Source organism: Alosa pseudoharengus, unplaced genomic scaffold (assembly GCF_046254945.1).
Source record: "Alosa pseudoharengus isolate Yale_2024_CS ecotype anadromous, Long Island Sound unplaced genomic scaffold, YU_APseudo_1.1 YU_APseudo_1.1_scf_3, whole genome shotgun sequence".
Lineage (NCBI taxonomy): Eukaryota > Metazoa > Chordata > Actinopteri > Clupeiformes > Clupeidae > Alosa > Alosa pseudoharengus.
In genome coordinates this window covers 37,416,472-37,438,245 of record NW_027468718.1, presented here as the reverse complement: position 1 = coordinate 37,438,245, position 21,774 = coordinate 37,416,472, and the positions used below count along the sequence as shown (strand labels likewise).

At 39.6% G+C, this 21,774-nt stretch overlaps 1 protein-coding gene across 2 annotated transcripts in view; it reads right to left on the bottom strand.

Moving 5' to 3' along the window:
- Nucleotides 1–21,774, bottom strand: part of vwa8 (von Willebrand factor A domain containing 8) — an 833,026-nt gene that overhangs the window by 629,592 nt on the left and 181,660 nt on the right. Inside the window, exons 41-45 of one of the 2 annotated variants that reach the window (XM_076264208.1) lie at nucleotides 21,447–21,572; nucleotides 19,333–19,491; nucleotides 18,919–19,017; nucleotides 8,394–8,632; nucleotides 1,583–2,147 (exon numbers count right to left, since the gene is read on the bottom strand). In XM_076264208.1, the coding sequence (XP_076120323.1) occupies nucleotides 2,039–2,147; nucleotides 8,394–8,632; nucleotides 18,919–19,017; nucleotides 19,333–19,491; nucleotides 21,447–21,572 (732 nt within the window). In that variant the 3' untranslated portion in view covers nucleotides 1,583–2,038. Of the gene's footprint in view, nucleotides 1–1,582; nucleotides 2,148–8,393; nucleotides 8,633–18,918; nucleotides 19,018–19,332; nucleotides 19,492–21,446; nucleotides 21,573–21,774 lie in introns of those variants that run through there. The other variant, XM_076264210.1, reaches the window with a different exon arrangement.

Genomic DNA, 21,774 nt, shown 5'->3' with positions numbered 1-21,774 from the left:
ACTCACACAGGATGGACAATGTGAGACTTGAGCTGAAAAACCACAACTACCCGCACACGTGTAAAATAGCAGCAGGTTACATCATGCAGGATGGGCAGGTTAACAACAGACAGCAGGGCTCTTGAGTCATACAGTGGGTTTCCATCCAGCTTGTTAATGCGCTTTTAAGTTATGCGATTAAGAAATCCTTTGATGGAAACACCTGCAAAGTCACATCAGTCCATTAATGCGACTACAAATGCGATTGGCTCCAGGGAGGTGGTTTAACTTTTGATGCGACTAATGGCCTTACACCAAACAACTTTGACAAGATTTGGGAAAGATTCTTGAAAGATTGGAGTCTTTTGAGTAAAGCTTAAATGAGGGGCATTAGTTAAACGACTACAATCTTTCAAGAATCTTTCCCAAATCTTGTCAAAGTTGTTTGGTGTAAGGTGGCCATAAGGCATATGCGATTCAAGTATAAGTATATATACTCTTTTGATCCCTTGAGTGAAATTTGGTCTCTGCATTTATCTCAATCCGTGAATTAGTGAAACACACACAGCGAGGTGAAGCACACACTAATCCCAGCGCAGTGAGCTGCCTGCAACAACAGCAGCGTTCAGGGAGCAGTGAGGGGTTAGGTGCCTTGCTCAAAGGCACTTCAGCCGCTTTCTACTGGTCGTGGTTCGAACCGGCAACCCTCCGGTCACAAGACCGAAGCGCTAACCAGTAGGCCACGGCTGCCCTCTGTTTCAAGTCGATGGAAACAGCTTACTAGGCGGCCCTCTGGCCTCCCTGGAAGGGCTAATGCTAGAGAAAGCATGTAATGTTTAGGACACGTTTTCAATGTTGAATCAACCAAATTTCAATAATAGTACCATTGAATGATGACTGAATCAGTGTTGGATCAACGTTTGATTATCATAAAAATTTCAATGTAATTTCAACGGCAATCACATCTGGTTGAATCAACGTTGAATCCACGTTTTGGGTGATTGAAATGGTGACGTTGTTTCAACGGCAATCTCATCGAGCGCATTCAACGTGGAAACAACATCGGAGTTCAATGCAGATTCAACGAATCCTTTCAACGTTGAATCAATACCATTTTGCTATCTGGGCTATGATTCCTGACACCAAAATCGTTCAACTGACTCACAGAAAACGCATGGATGGCTTTTTTGCACGCGTGGAGTGTTGTTAGGAGCAGTAGAGACCCAAATGGAGGTACAAAAGGATGCAAAAAGTGAAATTTGCATAATATGTCCCCTTTAAAAATTCTATCTTAGCACTCAGCACACAAATGACTGATCCTTGTTAGCAGATCAAACCACTGACACAAAGGGAGGTTGACCATAATCTTTTGGAAGTCACACAAGATTGTATTATTAATTTGCATTATAAATAATGTATGTACATAGTTGTGTTTATAATTACACATTTTAGGGGAAGCACATATTTGACCTTGTTTCCACACAACTAAAGACTTGGAACTTGCTGACTTGGTACCATCAGTGGCAACTGTTGGTGGTAATTGCTTTCTAGGTCATTTTAAATGTTTTGAACTGAAAAACAAACCACACATAGCCTCTTCACATATATTTGTCAACACACTTATATATTCTTTATAAATATGTTGACACATTTACATGCCACAATTAAACAAATTAATTTAATGAACTTTTGACATATTTCAAGGCATATTACATATTTTTAGATACAAATTTGTGATATGGCCCTTTTAATCCTTCATCTGCATGTGTACCTATTCTTGTGTGTTTGTGGCAGGGTAGAGTTAGCACTGTATTCAATGTTTTATTCATGTTTTCAACTTGCATATCATTTACACATCATGCCAGTGTACCAGGTTGATGCATAAAATCTTAATAGAAAGTTATGACAAAAATAGTACATTAGATCTGATACAAATGGGTGTAATCAGGAAAACCAAAACATTTGTTTTGCTATCTGAAGGTGAAACACAGCATGACGGGGTTATTCCAGAGCCAAAGTATAGACTTAAGGATGCTGGGATTATATGGAGCAGGCCACCTTAGGCACTAGACAACATGGTGGAGGTGAAGATCTGCTGCAGTATTTGAGGGATCTGCTTTGTGTCCATGGCCACAAAAGATCGGCCTGAAGGCAGCATTCTCTGAAGCCTAAAGATTGTGAAAGAAAAAAAGGAAGATGGTGGTTCATATTTATCCCCAAAAATATTACCTGGCCAACTGCTGCTTTTATCCTAGTATAAAAGTGGGTCCCTTTCCTTTTAAGGGAAACACATTTATCAACACATTTACAATGTCTGACATTAAGGGCAAGTGTCCACCAAATGCATTTTTTGCGCCGACGTCCGCTATTTTCTATACAAATCCTATGAAGTTAAGCGTTCACAGCGCTGACCATTTTTTTCCACGGCGATCTGAGCGCTGAAAGTTGAAATCTGTTCAACTTTTAGAACAGCAATTGGGCTTGTCAATGTCACTTCTCTCTTGCTAGCCAATTGAAATCAAGGAAGGGGCGGGACCTACAATGTCAACAATGTTGGTAGTGGCAGAGGAAAACTCCATCAGCCCCAAGTCCTATCGTGACTAATATTAAACCACTGCTGCAAACTCAACGCAAATTACAAAGCCTGGAGGGATTACCTATTCTATTGTAATGCAAAATGAACTCCTTTTGTTGTTTTTTTTGTCCTGAACCTATTTCAGTTAGCTAGTTAGTTAGCATTAGGCAGAGTTCCAAAAAGACATGCTGGCAGACGGTTTTGGTAACATAGCAACTAGGCTTGGAAATCGGTTCCAGTTTCCGGTTTGGAACCGGTTCCAAACGTTCCGATCCATCAGAATCGTACACGTACACACATTAACGATTCCACTAACGATTCCGAACATCCATTCCCACGTCGCGGCACGACGTCACAGTATGCGAAATTTAGACATTTTAAAGCATTCAACTTCTGCAGTGTTTCCCCTACAATGTAGGCTAGTCAGCAGTGCCACTCCTAGAATTCAAGCGCTGCTGCAAAAAATTGCCTAATTAAAAAAACGCACGCAAGTGAACTTAGGGAATGGCTTGTTCAGGTTCGATGTCAACAAATAATAGTAGGCTAACGTTGAAGGCGCAGTCAGGGATTCCACAGGAGATCACGTTTGTTTGTGTTTATGTTTTAACTTTATTAGCAGACGCAATTTTGTGCAAAAAACGTAGCCTACATTATGTTAACCAAGGAACCAAATTAAACACGCCAGCGAGGTAGCTCGCCCCTACCTTCAGTAGCCTATTCCCAGATAAATTCCACGCATTGTTTCGTTTTTGTTTGTTATACAGTCAATGCTTTCAAGCCCTGTGTTGCTAACATACCTAGGCTGTGAAACTAAGGTCTAGCCTATTGGTGGGTTTAATTGAATTTCGGTAATAGTATATGCAACCATTTACATCTGGAGATAGTTTGTAATTTCCTGTAGAGCTCACCAAAATCATAGAAATGATACAAAACACTTATCTGCTATAATCCAAGATAGATTTGCTTCGAGTTGTTAGGCTTTTGAGCATTTATTTTACCAAATGACATGGAAAACACAATTCATTTCATCCATTTATCCTTATGCACCATGCACAACAACGCTACTAAGTTAGCTTAAAACCGTGAGAATCAGTGTTGCACTGTCTGCCCGAAATTAAGCGGTCGCCCGCGGATGACCGCGGTCACCCGCGGTTATGAGTCATAAACAAAATATTTTAATGATATTCGGGTCATTTGCAGGCGGGTCAGTTAAAATTAATGAAATATATATTTTCTACAAATAGGCCTACTTAAAATATCACGAGAAGGCTAGCATCAATACAGTAAAGCATCAATACAGTAAAGTCAACAATAGCCTAAAGAAGCTGAAGAAGCGAGTTAAAATAATAAAGACACCCCTTCACGAAAAGCGATATAGGCTATGGGAAATATTGGGAAAAGTTCTTAAAGAAGATGACAGTAGTACAAGTTATGGTCTATAGGCCTACTTCTTGCGAAGCCATTTAAAAGTATGACAGCCAAACCGGGCAGCCTGCAGGAATAAATGTTATGGCACAGACTACACAGCCATATCTACCGGTATGTATTCGCTCATGCATAAAAGTTACCTTAGTTCATTGTGTTTGTGACTTTAAACAGTGGATGTGCTTTAGTAAAGCTTTGTGCGTTTTGACCAGCAATGTATCTCTCTTGCCTACCTTGCCTCACCATTTCTGTTTTCGAAAGAAAGATGTATGTCCATGCCCTTCAAATCTTATGTTCTAATCCTTGGTGGTTGCGTGCGTGCTTGCGCTCTTATTCTCATTCTCTCTCCTGCGCAAACATTATGTCCTGCATGCCTAATGCGTGTAGCTCTACTGCATAAAGTTTCGCAAATAAATTAGTTTGTTTTACAGAAATGGCCTACTGCCACACTGCATGCAGGCTATAACCAAAATCACACATTTTGTAAATAAGCAGGTAGGATCGCGGGTTGGGAATAATTTTGTCCTAATTAAAATATGCGCGGTCCGAGTTGCGGTCGGGTTGATTAAAATATCGGGCGACTGCGGGCCACTTGTGACTCGCGCAACACTGGTGAGAATCAAGCAAGCCTCTCTGGCCGTCACGGCCTTAAAGTGACAGGCACTCAATTTGACCTGCACCGCACCAATACATTGTAATGACATGAAAGAGAAGTCTATATAGTTTATACAGTGCTGTGCAAAAGTTAAGACACCATGCTAAAATTGACTAAAAGGAGGAATACAACTAATCTTTTGGAAATTGATCTTAATGTACATTCTAAATAGTAATAGCTTGTACAGTGGCCTGTGATTAAGCTTTATTTTTTGTCATAATTTGTAACTCAATATGTCAATTTCTTTCGACAAAATCCACCAGAAGTCATCATTTAAGGAGTCATTTTTTCAAAATCTTCTGGGGGGGCTTCCTACGATCAACAGCACCGCTGCTGGAAAAAATTCTAGGGGAAACACTGTTCTGTATTGATATTGCCTGGTATTCATTTTCTAAAACCACTTTAAATTAGACATTCAAAGCCAACAACTCTCAAAGCCATCCTATAAGTGTTCAGCAAACGGTACAGGAATCGATATGGGAATCGATAAGGAATCGCATCGATAAGCAGGTTCGACAATGGCATCGATATCGATAATTTCTTAACGATGCCCATCCCTAATAGCAACAATAAACACTTGACCAAAGCGCTCTGAAAATGACGTTGAGGGCGCTAACACCGCAAAAAACGCGATTGGTGGACACAGGCCCTAATGAGTTGGGCCAAAGACCTATTGGTTAAACAGGACTAAAACAGGGTACACAACCTCCACTCCAACACTGGACTGCAGCAGCACGCAGCATGTAACATTATTCAGTGTGCTTGCTGAAAGCTTATTGTTCTTCTTAAGTTTTCTTATTCCTGTAAGCCCTATTTTTGGCCAGCTCCTACTCAGACCTTTTGAGATATCGCCACCGGTCCAACTCTGGAACGTCCGGCCGGAACCGGTGTAGTGTGGAAATTGAAAATGACGTCACTGACCCTTGTGGTTCTAACGCCATATTGGATTGAATAGAAAGCGAAACTAAAGTTGCGAAACGTACATTATCCTTTGACCAAGCCTCACAAAAGTTACAGGAAGGATTTTGGATTTTCGGAAGCCTTTGCCCATCACAGCCAAACGAAATTGGTGGCGTAGCCGCGAAACAGGAAGTTAGACATTATCTCAGAAACGCTGTTATGTATCGAAACTAAACTTTGTACATGAACTCGAGACTCCAATGTGAGGATGCACAAGGGGCAAGGAGAGGGGGTTTACTTCTATACTGTTTGGTAAAGTTGAACACATAGTCTACAATGAAAGTAACGAGAGGTATGAAATTATGATTTACTTATTTATTTTTGAACAACGTAGGCTACCGGTAAGTAAAGCGGGAGATGTGGGTTGCTTATGCGGCCGCGTAAGCTGCAAAGCACTGCGTTAAATACTAGAAAGGGTGTGTCGCGGTTCTGCCTTTTCACACCACGACACAGGTCCGTGGATGAGTGTTGCGATTTTGGTTTCGCATATCGTTACAGCCCTACTATTTATTCAGTTATTCATCATCTTTCGTCCTTCGCACCACTTGCAGCCTAGCGCATGCATTCTCAGACCTGTCACTCATCATCGTAGGGGAGGTTTTTGGAATCATTCCCGTGTTACAATTATCAGCCAAACAAGGTGATCACTTCAGTCAAGCTTGTGCATCAGTAATGATGTCATCCATAGCAATGAAGACTCACTCTTAGTAAGGAAAAGTGACAACTAATAAACTAAGAGTAGGTCTGAGAGGCTTTGTGAATAACTTTTAAGAGAAAACTCCCAGCTAAAATATTTTAGTGCGATTTAGGAGTACTCCTAGTGGTAAGATACCACTAGGTTAATATAGATTATTTGTCAAATAAACCAGTAGAACAGAACAATAAAATCACACCCAGTTTCTGTCATAGCAGAAATTACCAGAAGGATTTTTGCCCGTCACAGCCAAACAAAATTGGCAGCATAGCCAAACAGGAAGTAGGGTCATATGGTTATGGTTATGGATTTAGCAGACGCCTTTGTCCAAAGCATATCTCAGGAACGCTTTCTCATATCGAAACCAAATTTAGTACATAGACTCGGGACCCCATCCTGAGGACGCACAATCAATTTGGCAATTTTTGACCACTAGGAGGCACTATAATCATCACAAAAAGTAGGCTCACATCTCAGCAACGCTTTCACGTATAGAAACCAAACTGGGTATATTGACTTGGGTCCCCATCCTGAGGACACACAATACATTTGGTGACCTTTGGCCACTAGGGGGCACTAGAGTTACAGGAACACTGGAGATTTCTGCCAGAGTTAGCAAGCTAACTACCTAAGCTTTATGCCACAATGCTACATACCCAGAAGTTGAAGCTTCTCTCATAAAAATTAACATCCCCCAGAATGTCCATACAAAAATGTTCATCATGTAATGTCAACTATTTAACTAGTTAGACTGATGATGCAAAGTTTGCTAGCAAGTAAGCTAATATGGAAAGTTCGCTAGCAAGTTAGCTATGGCTAAGATGGAGAGTCTGTTTGGGGAATGTGTTGTGTTTGGGTGCATATCGCCATCTAGCGAGGCGGAGTAAAACATTAATACTTTGGTCTACGACAGTGTTTCTCAAACTTTTTCAGTTTCAGGACCACTTAACTAACCCTAGCTAAAAAAAAAAAAAGATTAGACCTACTTCAACAGTAGCCTATAATTAGTCTACGCTATAGGCCTACTCACTGAACCACCTTGCTTATTGTCTTTGCACTTTGCTTATTGTGTGGATTCATACTGTATGATTTAAACTGGCATATCTTACATAGACAGTGTTGCAGAACTGTTTTTACATACAAGTTGGTTCAATATTGCAAACAACTCATCTATATTATAGACCACTTGGGATAGCTTGCGGACCACCAGTGATTCCCGGACCACACTTTGAGAAACACTGGTCTACGAATATGACAGTGGTCCAGTCAAATCTTTTACTGTCTATGGTCAAATCCCAGCCGAGCTATAACTGTAGCTCCACTTACCTGTGCATGTAAACATACTGACTGACAAAAAATCAGAATGAGTAATTATAACAGACGAGTAGCCCTGTGGACACACAATATTGTTGGAAAATTGAGATGTGTGAAACACTATTTGACTCAAATGGTAATCAGAAATAATTTGTTATAAAAAAAAAGACTAAAATGTGTTGACTAAAACTGACTAAGACTAAGATACCTTTAGTTTTCTTTTGACTAAAACTAGACTAAAATGACGAGACTTTTAGTCGACTAAAACTTGACTAACAAAAATGATATTTGAATGACTAAATATGACAAAGACTAAAAAGGACATTTCGTCACAAGACTAAGACTAAATAAAAAATAGGTGACAAAATTAACACTATTAGCGTCCCACATTCCTTCCATAATAGAGTACCGAAGTGTGACGTTCAATAATAAATAAAAGTAGAGAGCGCTATAATTGAAAAAAGGGACTTGAATGATGAATTATCATTTGAAAGATGATAATTTAAGATTAGCTAGCATACTGTACCATTAAACCAAAGGAGTGATGGTGGCAGAAAAAGGACCATTTACAAATATTTAGATATTCCATTCATAGTTGGCTATCTAACCTGTGAATACAGGATTAATGACAGCTTTAATGTCTTCACTATATTTCTTATCAAATTCATGTTATTAGAATTGAAAAATAAAGATATTTAACAAAGGTGATTCTTAATTTTGAAAGGTAGTGTATAACTAGAGATACATATTAGTGTGAGTGTACAATGGTAGCTGCATGACTCATGACTCACCTTTCAGCCTGGTCTCCAAGTGATCCAATGAAGACAGCAAAGGCATTGATCTGCGGGTTGATTGTAAGTATACGGGCAAAGCGATCTGGGCTGATACCATAGCGCTCTAGGTTGGCATCGCTCAGCACCACCACAAAATGCTCGTCAGCCTCCTCTCTTGCAAGCTCCTGCACTGCATGCTCTGTGCCCTCTAGAGTAAAGTCACCACTCATGCAGAATTGAGCATGAGCGTGCATGGTCTAGGGAAGGTTCAACAACAAAAGGAATGTCATTAAAGGCCAGGCTTAAACTTAAAGAGCAACTTGCAGGTTGATTTACAAAACCTATGGACAGTAATTCAGAAGAAAGTGTACCCATTTTAAGCAGGTTACTAAATATGCCTCTCCCGCCCAAAAACACATCATACAGTATTGGATTAGATTAGATTAGATTCAACTTTATTGTCATTGTGCAGAGTACAAGTACAAAGCCAACGAAATGCAGTTTGCGTCTAACCAGAAGTGCAAAAAAGCAGAAAAGTGCAATGTGATATACAAAGTATATAGTGCATAGGCAGGACAAGAAATACAGTGGGTCCCCGTTAAAAATTGACACTTCATTCACGATCATGGTGAATGGTGAAATGTAAGTACAACTGCAGCCGCTTGGGGGCAGCATAGTCCGCTGTAGCGTTTCACGGTCGAACCAGACGGCACATTCGACAGCAAGGGCTGTGATTGGCCGAGTTTTCAGTGCGTTTCTCTGTGTTTTGAGCAGCCCCTGCAACATGCTAGTCCACTGTAGCCTAAGCCTTGTACATAATGTTAAACATAGTTTTGGATTCAGTGGCAAGATTTCTTGATTGTACAGTGTCTGTCTCTCAGTAATGTTTTAAAATGAGAGCTTCGTCAGCTGGCAGTAGGCTACTTTGTCGGTAGTCATGACAAGTTCGCTTGCTAACAGAACATAAAAATGCTGCCCAGAAACCTTGTGAATAGTTCTGACACTAACGAGGTTGAAAATATAGCCTTTGCCTACAGCATCTCCTTAACAGTAATGTTAACAAAATGACAGCATTCACATGACAAAGGAAAACGAATCCGGTCACTTAAGACTGTGCCGCAGCCGTGGGGCAGAAGACGCTTGGTGGCCGTCCACAACGTTATAAACTTAACCTAAATAGTCGGCTGCTGTAAGCTACAATCGGATTTTATTGTATACCCCTGTTGTCTCAATGATAATAACATCTCATTTCCGACTATATTTCAAAGTGTACCGTTCATTTGCATTATTAACATAACATCGTATTTTGTCATTTTTGGCGAAGACATGCATTCCGTTAGGGATATTGAACATATTTAACATTCTCTAACCATCGTGATTTCGAATTGGTGCAGTTGTCAGCACAAAAACTCATTTTATTCTTTTGCTCTTTTGCATTGCTCTATGCTGTTCTGCCTCTTGGTTGCGCATGCATGTTTTCGTGATGTTTCATAGAAATCCATGTATAATGAGCGCATAAAACGACTTGTTTTGGGACATTAATCTAGGCTATACGTTAAGCTTTAAGGATTGTATGTCCTTAATTATTTATATAGGCCTATTTAGGCTAGGCTACTTACGCAAACCCTGGATAGACTTTTATTGCCACACAACAATATTGGTGGTATTTGTTACATTAGCTTCAAAAGGCACCGCTTCAGAAAGCTGCACTGCTTGTGAAAGAAGGGGGTGGGGGAGGGGAGCTTGCAGCCAAGTGTCGGAAAAATGCATAGCCTACAACAGAACCCGCTTCTCGCATTAGTCACTGACAGTAGACACTCTTCCAGCCTAATGACTTTCACACATTTTGAATGATTTACAGTATGCCTAGACACATTAGCGCTCCACGTGTAGAAACTGTGCAGAATATGTGTGAATGATGCTCAATGATTTGCCAATAGCCTATAATAGTCTTCTACTGGGTTGCATGTAGGCCTACTGTAGGCTACATGTTTTCAGCCTTTATTGGTTAAATGACCATTTTTATTACGAAAATATTTCTTAACTTTACAGTTTTACTGTAGGCTACATGTTTTCAGCCTTTATTGGTTAAATGACCATTTTTATTATGAAAATATTTCTTAACTTCAAAAACTCAGTGTCTAAAACTCGGTGTCATTCAGATTCAACCCTCTTGACGTTTGGTGATTAATTGACAGCTGTTTTGGGACACGTTAAACTTTCTTTATAATGAGCGCATAAAACGACTTGTTGTTTTGGGACATTAAGCTACGTTAAGCTTTTTCACGGATTGTATGTCCTTAATTTATTTATATATTTAGGCTACTTGCGCAAACCCTGGATACTTTTATTGCCACACAACAATATTGGTGGTATTTGTTACATTAGCTTCAAAAGGCACCGCTTCAGAAAGCTGCACTGCTTGTGAAAGAAGGGGGTGGGGGAGGGGAGAAAGCTCGAGTAGCCGAGGGAGACGCCGAGAATGATCGGTTGAATGCGGAGGTCAACAACCTCAAACGAGAGCTTCAACAACTCCGAGACCAGCCACTTGGAGAGCCACAGAGACATTTTACAGGAGATGAGAGCTGGAATCGGAGAACTTCAGGCGACGCTACGTGAGCAGAGAAGTTATTCGACGCCTGAGAGACCAATCCCCAGGTGCACCTCGACACCAGCTCCAGAAACGTCCTCCTTGCAGATGTCTCCATTGGCCCTCTCCGTCACACTCAACGACAGCATCCAAGTTCCTAGTCAACACGCAGACGTGACCTTGCGTGATGTTGGTCCCGAAGACCACGCTAAGATTCACCAACAGAGCTACGGCCAAGAGGGCAGATACGGATGTCTGCTCTTCAGGTCCATCGTCACAGAGGAACACTATAAAGCAGGGGTGTCAAACATACGGCCCGCGGGCCGGATGCGGCCCGCTAGATGGTTTAATCCGGCCCAGACTTGTAGAGAATACATTTCTGACGATGTCAAAAAAAAAAAAAAAAATCTCTAGCCCATTCCTGTGAGGAGTTATGAATTTTCAAAGAAATAGGCTAACCGAAATGCTCAATTCAGCCGCTAGGCACAGCCAAAAAACAAAAAAAAAGTTCGGAGTTGACTGGTCCTGTGCTGTCAGTTTGGCTACATTGTCGGGAGAAAAGCAGGCGTTGCGACAAAATTCAGAGACAAAGTGCAGCCTGCAAACGGAGGACAAGATGTTTGGGCATTTTATTGTATTTTGCACCAGGAAGTGTTGTGTTGTAAAACACTAAACTTGGATCATGTTAAAGTGTGGTTGTGCAAACTGTAAATTTAATCAGGTCGCGAGGTCTGACTCACCGTCAGTTTGACTGTTTTCTTAGTGATAATGGCATTCTGTCTGGCTTACCATACCACGCTGTAGTACGGTGGTTAAGCCGAGGTGCCGTACTCAAGCGTTTCTTTGAACTACGAGAGGAAATTGAACAGTTCTTGGAGAAAAAAGGCAGACCAGTAGCAATTTAAATGCCCGGAATGGGTGCAGGATCTGGCCTTTATGGTGGATAGCCTATTACACAGCACCACCACCTAGCCTACACAATTATTTGATCTGATGTAACCTAATCGTATCAGTTGATCGTATTGCTCATGCACTGCTAACTTATGTTTGTTAAATTCATTTTATTTTTCATACATTTGCACATTTACATTTTTAAGGCAGGATGTTAACTTTCTTCATAGCTCCCACTTGAGTTTAGTGTGGTGAGTTGGTTCAGGTGGTCAGATGTAAAAATGTAGGCCTATCCACTCAACTATAAAAATAAACCAGTTGTTTATGAGAGTGAAATGCATTTTATTTCAATTTCACTGGCCTCTCTGGATAAATGTGTAATAATCTAATATATCCCTTGTGATTATGTAGGCTACAAATGTAGGCTGAAGGGTAAAGCATAGCCTACTGAAAAAAACTAAGCTGTGGATGTTTTGGATGTTTTGCAATTATTTCACTGGTCCGGCCCACTTGAGATCAGATGTGGCCCCTGAACCAAAATGAGTTTGACACCCCTGCTATAAAGCCTGGAGCAAAACCACCAACTGGGATGGAGCGAAGGGCAAGCGAGCACTGCCGCAGAATGTGAAACACTTTGTGGTCTCAACACTACAACGAAAGTTCCCTGCTATGGGGAGGAGTGAACTGAAGGACTGCATCAATAAGATCAACGAATTCCTCCGCACAACACGCAGATCTTCCCAGGGTTTCAACTAAATTTAGACTGTAGAATGTTGAATGTAGACTGTTCATTATTTCAATAAATACGTTTTCTCTGAAGCACTTTCCCGACTTCGTCTTACTATAGGCTAAGCATATCATGGAGATAGAGTAGAAAACTGGATTTAACTAAACAAATGTAACTAAGTAAACTGATTGTTTACTCTACAGTAGGCTATGTTCCCCCTCTCAGGCTGTACAGTAGGCCTATTGAAAGTAGACTAATGAGCTTAGACACATTAGCGCTTCCAGCCTAATGACTTTCACACATGAATGATTTACAGTAGACACATTAGCGCTCCACGCAGTGGCGTAAATATAGTTGGTGCAGCAAGTGCAGTCGCACCAGGGCCTGTGACCTCCGTCGCTACCCCCGCAATGCAATTGCTGGAAAATTCTATACCGGTCCTTTCTGACTACCTGCGTGCCTTTGACCAGGCCAAGGCTACAGCGCAGACACTCGCAAATAAATGGGGGTTCAGAGTACATTTGAAAATGTTTGAGCACGGAGAGTGAAACGTCACTTTGACGAACTATCGGAAGATGAACGCTTAACAAAGGCGAACACTTTAACAGGGGGAATTAATTGGGCATGAATCATTGTGCTGAACGGTATTTGTCAATGAGCAGAAACACACACGACATTCAAACTATTGATAAGATGTACTGGTCTGTATCTATAGGCTAACATTGGACAAATAAATGACACTGACTCGCCATATCCTGACTCAGGAAAAAAAACATTTTCTTGCTTTGCCGCAAACTCAGCAATGAAATCATAGGCCAGTTTGCAGGTAGCCTATACGTCTTTCATTGAAGGGAGAGCCTCTCCTGTGACATGGAGGTGCGGAAATAGTTTTTAATAGCCTGTTCAACTTCGAAAAGCTTCGTTCACCCGATGCCAGTCACTGATTGCAATTTCAAAGTTCGGAAAGCTTCATCTTTTTAAGTTTTAAGTGCAGTGGCCCCTATCTGCGCCCTTTGGAATTATATCTCGAGCCTATTATAAGATCCAGTGCGTTATGTCCTAGGATTCGGATGTGCTCAAAAAGAAAAGAAAAAACACTTTTTTATAGATGGTTATGAGGAGCAATATGAGAGAGAAATTTGATGATCATTGATCGTTGTTTTGGGACGTTAAGCCTTTTCCATAGGCGTCAGTGAAGGAGATTGAAGAATGACCATTTTTTTATACGAAAATATTTCTTAACTACAAAAACTCAGTGTCTAAAAACTCAGTGTCATTCAGACTCAACCCTCTTGTTGTTTTATTATCTTTTTCGTTGTCGTTTGAACGTTGGCAAGCAGGCATGTTGCGGTTGCAATTTAAGTGAAATTTCTACAGTAGGCCTACAACATGCTGTTAGGCTGGGCTACTGTCAATGTACTTCTACAGGTAAATGTGAAACAATTGCTGGTGTACAGGTTATATAATCAATTAGCTAAATCATTTGTCCAGCTGTTTAAACATTTTTTCGTGCTACATTGGAACGCAAAAGGTGCTTTGATATATTTTTAGTTTGAACGTCGGCAAGCAGGCATGCTTTGGTTGCAATGAATGAGGATAATTGCTTTTTTTTGCATTATTTTGAATATGACTCGCTCCAGTCTCAACAGCACGTACTTTTTCCACACGCTAAGTTCTAACACACATATCCCCTCTCGCTTTCTCTCTCTCCATCCCTGCACACGGTGCTTTCTTAAAGGAGCTGCACCATTTTACAACAATTGCATCTAGGCCTACATTTTCATATTAGAATGTTTTGTCAAGTGTAAGCTTAAACTACCGTGATCAATTTAAGTTCCCGTGCCCCCGCTGCGTCATGGAAGCAGTAAGTCAGTCGCATCAAAAATATGAGGTTGTTTGTGTCAACTGCAGTTTGTGCCATTTCTGCCGAGAAAATGGGGATCGTGATTCCTGAAGGAACCCGTCCAAACTTAACAGGGACCCACTGTACAGTGCCGTGTAGACAGTAGTATGCAGTTGGTTTGCAAAAGGTGGTTTAGAGTAATATAAATAAGATATAAATATGTGCAGTGTATTAGCAGTTACTTTATAAGCTTTATATATTTCTTTATATTACGTAGGAGAAGGTAAACGTCTTAAATTGGCGCTTGAGCTCTGTTGTCATTGCGGGTGTAGTTACTAGTCTGAGCAGTGTTATTAGAGATAGAGTTCGTACATTTTTTGGAAAGTCATAATGGTTAATCACTGAATTCCAGCCTGTTAGAATAACACGTCCACCATTTTCCTAACAAGAAAAGGAAGGGTTTCCGTGTTTGGGTGTGTTTTGTGCAGGTAGCCTAAACAGAGGGGACTTCACCGCCTCATCTGCCACAAAACATTTACACATACATTAATATTCTGAGCATTGACCGTATTCAGAATAACACAATATTGCAAATATAGTGTTTACATGAGTTGTTAATAAAATGTTCCATTCATATTCCCGTTTACATGTCACGCATAGACTGTATAAAATAGGTCACGCAACATACTGTATTCTGACGTTTATCAAATGATGTATCCGTGAATGTTTCCATTGTGTGCATTCAGATACCTGTAAGTATTGTTAAATTGTGTTTGTTACATATTTGCGCTGACATTGCCAGTGGTATTTCATTCTGTAAATGCGTTGTTAGAACATGAGTGTTTGTTTACCGGCCGTGGTATGAACGCAAATGTGTGTAATTTAATTATAATTAGGCTCGCTTATGCCTTGCTTGTTCGCTAGTGTAGGCTACTGTTTGCCACTTGTAGTTAATGTGGCAGCAGCTGGAAAGCAGCCTTATAGCTATACTCCCACTTAGGGATGTAACGATTACTGGTATAATGATAAACCGTGATAAAAATGTTGACGATAACAATTACCGTTTTCTTTTGAAATATCATAATTATCACGGTTGATTATCACGGTGTTGAAACCGTGTGTTTAATCCTTCCCAGCTTCATCCGAGCCTGCTTTTGACATACAGTAGGCCTGGTACAATGAAGCAAAATTGGTACGGATTCTGTTGTCTAATTGATGGTTTTAACTGCGAATTGGATTAGGCTACACCTGATTTTAAAAGGCGGAACATTTTCACCGCAAAACTTGCACTGTATCATTTGCACTCTGCGTCTTTTTATGTTCGCGTGCACATTAAATCCATTCCACTCACGTTATCAGAAGAACACAGTAGCCTAAAGTTTTATTTCGAACACTTACTTTGGTCTCACTCAGGGTAGGAATTTCACGGCGGCCACGTTTTTGCCCCTTGCATTGGCCGTGATGTCCCTTTGAAAATCAGAGGTTTACAGGCCACGGTGCCCTTGGTGCCCTGCTTTCAATATTCTGCTTTGCATCCTACTAATAGCGAATTTTATTTAGCCTATGGCCTGTCAAAATAATCTTAGCATTCACAGCGCAAATTAATTTCTTTTACGCAGTGGAGAAAGTGACAGCGCAAGAAAGAAAGTGCGTCTAAATTCTCCTATTCTTCTCAGTTGAACTACTCGAGAAGTAGCCTACTCATCACACAGACATCGCAAGTATCACATGAAAGAGCTTTTTCTCAGCTTTTAAACTATGTTAGCCGCGAATTGCTGTGGTGAACGGTTCGCGAGAAACGTAAATAATATAATTAAATTTAATCATAAATTCCACTGAAGGTTTTCGTCCATCTCCCTACCCATTCCTCTCGGTGCAATACTTCACGAACCTTTCGTTTAACACATGACAAACCATATATCATAACAAACAGCAGACCTTACCGAACATAAAGGTGTAAAGCAGTCCCCTGTACAGTTAGCCGTTCCAGAGTAATCCACTTTTGAATTTGCAGTACATTTCTACATGCATGGATGTCTCCAAATTTGGGCTTTAAGTTTTACAATGTGTTTAAATTGTTCCACATGATTTCATAACGGGCCAAATACAAAATAAATGTTACAAATATCGCCTATATATCGGTAAATCAGAGGACAGCTGACTAAGAGTTTGTGAAAGTAGATCACAAAATGCTAAGCATGCATCTAGGCTATTTGAGTTTCTTAAAGCTGAACTGTGCTTAAATTGTTCAATACATGATTTCATAACAGGCCAAATATAAAATAAATATTAAATATAGCCTAGATATCTGTAAATATTAGATGTTCAGATGATTTGCAGTTCTATATAATATGTCATGTTTCATGTTTTTGTAATGTTTCATACAGTGATGCAGGTCTACTGCAGTGAATAGGCTATACAACTTTGATATTTTTTATAGCCTATGTGGCCTTTGTGCCCTCCACCAAACATGCCCAACTGAAGGCCAAGTGGCCTTGCCCCCAGAATGGTGAAATTCCAAGCCTGGTCTCACTCATTGGATCCAAATAACAGTAATAGCAACCTCCAAGTCATGGTAGGGTAAGTTAAGCAATAAGCACATAGCCAATTTAACATGATAAACTGAACGGGACACTTTTTGAAACTATTTCAGCTTGTGAAATAATAATCGCTTGTGTAGGCCTATCAGTGCTTTCTGAACATATTGAACACACTTTTAAAAATACCGTGATAATACCGAAAACCGTGATAATTTTGGTCACTATAACCGTGAGGTTAAATTTTCATACCGTTACATCCCTACTCCCACTTATGTCGCTACTAAGCTGTCTTACATGTGTTTCTTTCTTCCTCAACCCAAAAGTTTAGCCTACCTTCTTTGTCATTTCCGAACTTACCGACATCTTTTCTGAAGCTGTAGCCTACTCCGCTCATAAACTATTCCGCCAAAAGTTTGTGACAGAAGAAATATGGGCCGTCAGTTTGATGTTATTTGCATGCTGCCCAATTTTCGCGACATATTGTGAATATTCCAATAGGACTTTAAATGAAAGCAATCTACATGGATGTTTGATCAACAGCAACGTCAAAAGTATGATTGATAAAGCAGACTTATTAAACAATATCAAGATAATGTCAATAGACGCAGACACAGCGTTAGCCTCTCTCCCCTGCCCGTTATTCCTTACCCTGTTCTCTCCCTGGCCCCTATCTCGCCTAGGTGGCTCATAATTATAGTGCTATGGCCTGTCACAGGTGTTTTTGTTGTTTATAATATCCTTTGAGTCTGTGTCAGGATCCATTACACCATTCATTGTACTTGACCTGTTTACCCTATGTTACCTCACTTCCGGTTAGTGGTTTATAGATCCAGAAGTTATTTTCTCACAATTGTATCACAATATGTTGTTTCTGACGTAGTTATCATTTTATTTCTTTCTGAGAATTTAGTTCCTTCATCATTTATCTACACTATTATATGCTTCATAGGAGTTTCCATCCTGCAAGTTGCTCTTTAATATTAAAATAGTCTTACCATGTAATGACTTCTCACTGCACAACTGGTTTGTCATGAGATATGGGCCTAACATGTTTTACTAATCCTAAAAATCTGTGTGGGAAACCTATTTTTAAAAGTGTCAAAGTGTAAACGGGTCAGTGTATTCTCCCACCTTCAATTGTAATTACAGTATATTTCATTTTCATGATTTCATGCAGGATATGACAATCTACAAAACATTTTAAATTAGGGCTGTCAAAATAACTGATTAATTTTGATGAATTCATTTGAGAAAAAAATAACTGATTAAAAAAAATAGCGCAGATTAATCGATTCCGTATGACCTTTGACCCCGAGCCGTTCTAGTCATTAACATTTAAAAAACGGCCTGATGGTGTTGATAAAAATAAAGTGTTGATTAAAATAAAGTCCTCTGCAATGTCTGCAGCAAGGAAATCACCAGAGTTCGTCAACTCTAAAGTCGCACATCAATGCAAAGAAATAGTGTTGACATTGAGAGGAGTGTTAATTTATTTTCATTGTGTCCCCTAGGTTATATCTGTGGCCTGAAATGCCTTGTATGTGAAAAAAAACTTCCCGAAGCACTTTTGAATTTATTTCCTCAGCATATTAGATCATATCATAGATTATTATGGCCATTATTTGAACAGTGAAAATAATAATAAAATCGTTTTTGAACTTTAATGTCACTGATGTTGATTATTCAATGATTCATTTGAATTTAAATATTTAAAATACTTTCACAGCAAAAATTATATATGCGATTCATTTAGAATAATCACAGAGTATGTAATTAATTTGATTAAATGTTTTAATCGATTGACAGCTCTATTTTAAATACAGTATAGTAGATATCATAATGAGCAAATACAGTCAAAAAGCAGGTGGTTAAATTGACATGAGGATACTAAGCAGCACTTCAAGATGCCAAACTGTATAGTGAAAAGTGGAGTTTCACAATGGATTACTTACCTTCAGAACTTGCAGTCTCTCTTTGTTGTTCTTAGGGACTTTGTCACTTCTAACTAATTCAATATCAAATCCATCTCCTGAATGGCCTACAATATCATACTGAGACAGAGGGTATAAAGATTAGGAGTAGCATAGTGAGAATCAAAATCCTCTTTCGAGGTAAGGACTGATTTAAGCAATATGACACGAGTGGGAGTGGGGCTGGTCAAGGACAATGGCACGGCTGTAATTCGGCCATAGGAACAAGGCCGAATGGCCAAGTGCCGTAGGCAAGACCACAAGTGTCAAATTGCTTTTATACAACAGTTCCATTACCAATTAATTTAGTTTTAAGATACAAAATTATGTTTTCTATCGTGAAAAAGGGTTACACAGTGGGTTTATGAGAGTGTGTGTGTGTGTGTGTGGTCTTACTTTAAACTTATGCTCGTAGTTCTCCAGTGCCTCCATCACCATGCACACAGCCTCCATCGAGCGCTCCAATCGGCCATCTACCGCATTAAACCGGTACATGCTGCCTGAAACGTCTACCAAGAGACGCAACCGCTTGGGCTTCTGCTGTGGGGTGCCGAGCTGTAGCATTAAATAAAGTCATATGAGTACTTATATGCTTACTTTACCGTTACAAACTACAAAGCTACACACTGTCAAAAACATAATATTTGTGGCTACAGTTAGGCAACAGATCATAGCATCAGATTTGATTCAACTTTAACTTTATTGTCAATGTGCAGAGTACAAGTACTGAAACAACGAAATGCAGTTTGTGTCTAACCAGAAGTGCAAAAAAGCAATGCAATGCAATGTGATATACACAGTATAGAGAGGTGGTGCAGTATAAACAGTAAAAGACATATAGTGCAGTGTATGCAGTTAAGAAAGTGGTAAGGTTTACAGTAATATAAATTAAATATAAATATGTGCAATGTATTAGCAGTAGCCTTATAAGAGCAGAATAGATACTGTATGACAGTAAGAACAATGTATCAACAACATGTACAGATATAGTGTATAGTTTTTAAAATACTTTCTGAGATATAGCGTGATGACATCATACACTGTAAGTACAGTGTAGTAGCAGTAACATTATCAGATTTGTAAAATATAATAATATATGCAGTGTATTAACAGTTATAAAGAAACTTTACAGAATAAAGATGGATATTCAGTATGAACTGTATAGACAGATATGTACAGTATGTACATATATGTGCAGTGTAGTAACAGCAACATTATAGGAGTAGTAAAAAATAAGTGTATGTGCAGTAAGAATAGTATAAAGAGCAGTAGAATATGGATATGTATAAGTGTAATTACAGTATGTACATTTTATAAATATAAATAGAATACTATGGATGGGATAGGGTACTGCAATTGTCTGGGGGGAGGGGACTGTTGAGGGGCAGAATGTCCGCCTCTGCTGTCCTTGTAAGGGTTGCTTGATTGTCCCTTTACAGAAATTTCAGGTTTCTGGCGAACAGTTGCGGCAAATTTGCGGCAAGGTTATATTTTCACATGCAAATTAGGTTTCTGGCAAATAGTTGTGGTTAACTTTTGGCAATGTTGCAACAAATCTGCAGCAATGTCATATGCAAATTAGTTTTGTCACCAGAAGTTCACTGAAAGTTTGCCATTATTGGCTGTGAACAGTCTGTGGTTGGGGTGAGAAAAGTCTTTGATGATGCTGCTCGTAATATATGTACAGTGGGTTGCATAGGTTTACACCCCCATGCTAAAGTTGACTAAAAAGAGGAATAAAAAAATCATCTTTTGGAAATGTATCTTAATGCCTTAATTTAAAAAAAAAAATAGGAAAAATCAGACCTTTAAGGACAACATTCTTTGTGAATGAATAATGTATCGTAAATAAATAAATGTTCTTCATTAAAATACAGGGGGCATTACATATGGTGGGCACATCATTATGATTTATTAAGAATGATCATGATGATTTCTTTTTCTGCCAAAAATGTGGTCATCACTACTCAAATTCAGATTTGAACACAACTTGTGCAGTTCTCTAAACACATGCCATTGTTCACAATTTAGTTGAGGGGCCACAAAGATGATGAACTCATGAGTAATTAACCTTGAATTCATGTAATCATGATCATGCTTAAGAAATCATAACAATGTACCCACCGTACCTAATGCTTTAGTTGATGTGTTGCTCATGCATGAGGTCATGAAAGACTTTGAACTCATGTCAATTCCTGATGATTCATAAGATATAAAGGAATGAAGTAATGCATGAATCATGAATTAATTCATGAACCCTTACCGTAAATTGTAACCCTATACATTTAGATAACTAAGTATAGTCCAATAAATGCAATCTGAAAAAAATGTGCTACATGTTTACTTCAGTAATAATGCTGTCAACGCTATGGTTGTGTCACAAAGCATTTTGTAATTATTATCTGTGGATGATCTAACTATAAGAACTATGGAATTTATGTCTGTGTGTGCCCCAGTAGCAAAGAAGGGATGCCTTAACAAAAGTTTTCCAGCTTTTTCCAGGAACATACCTCTGGTTCCAGCTCTCCTCTGCGTTTATAGATGGCTTTTTCTCCGGTCAGTCCATCAATTATTTTTGAGTCATCTAGTTCACCCAGAGCCTGATTCTTCAGCCACTGCCTTTCTTTGCCTTTTGCCTAAGATACACATCAAGGGCACAAGGTCAGAGACATGCTCACACCATTATGCTTCCTAAAAGATCTAGGTTCATAGCCTGGGTGTTCCCATGCTGCCTTGCGCACGATTTGATTCACGCTGCTAAGGCAGCCTGGAGACCATGGAGCAAATTTTCGCCTGAGATAGGGGACCAATCACAGAACAAGGGGGAAAGCAAGACGA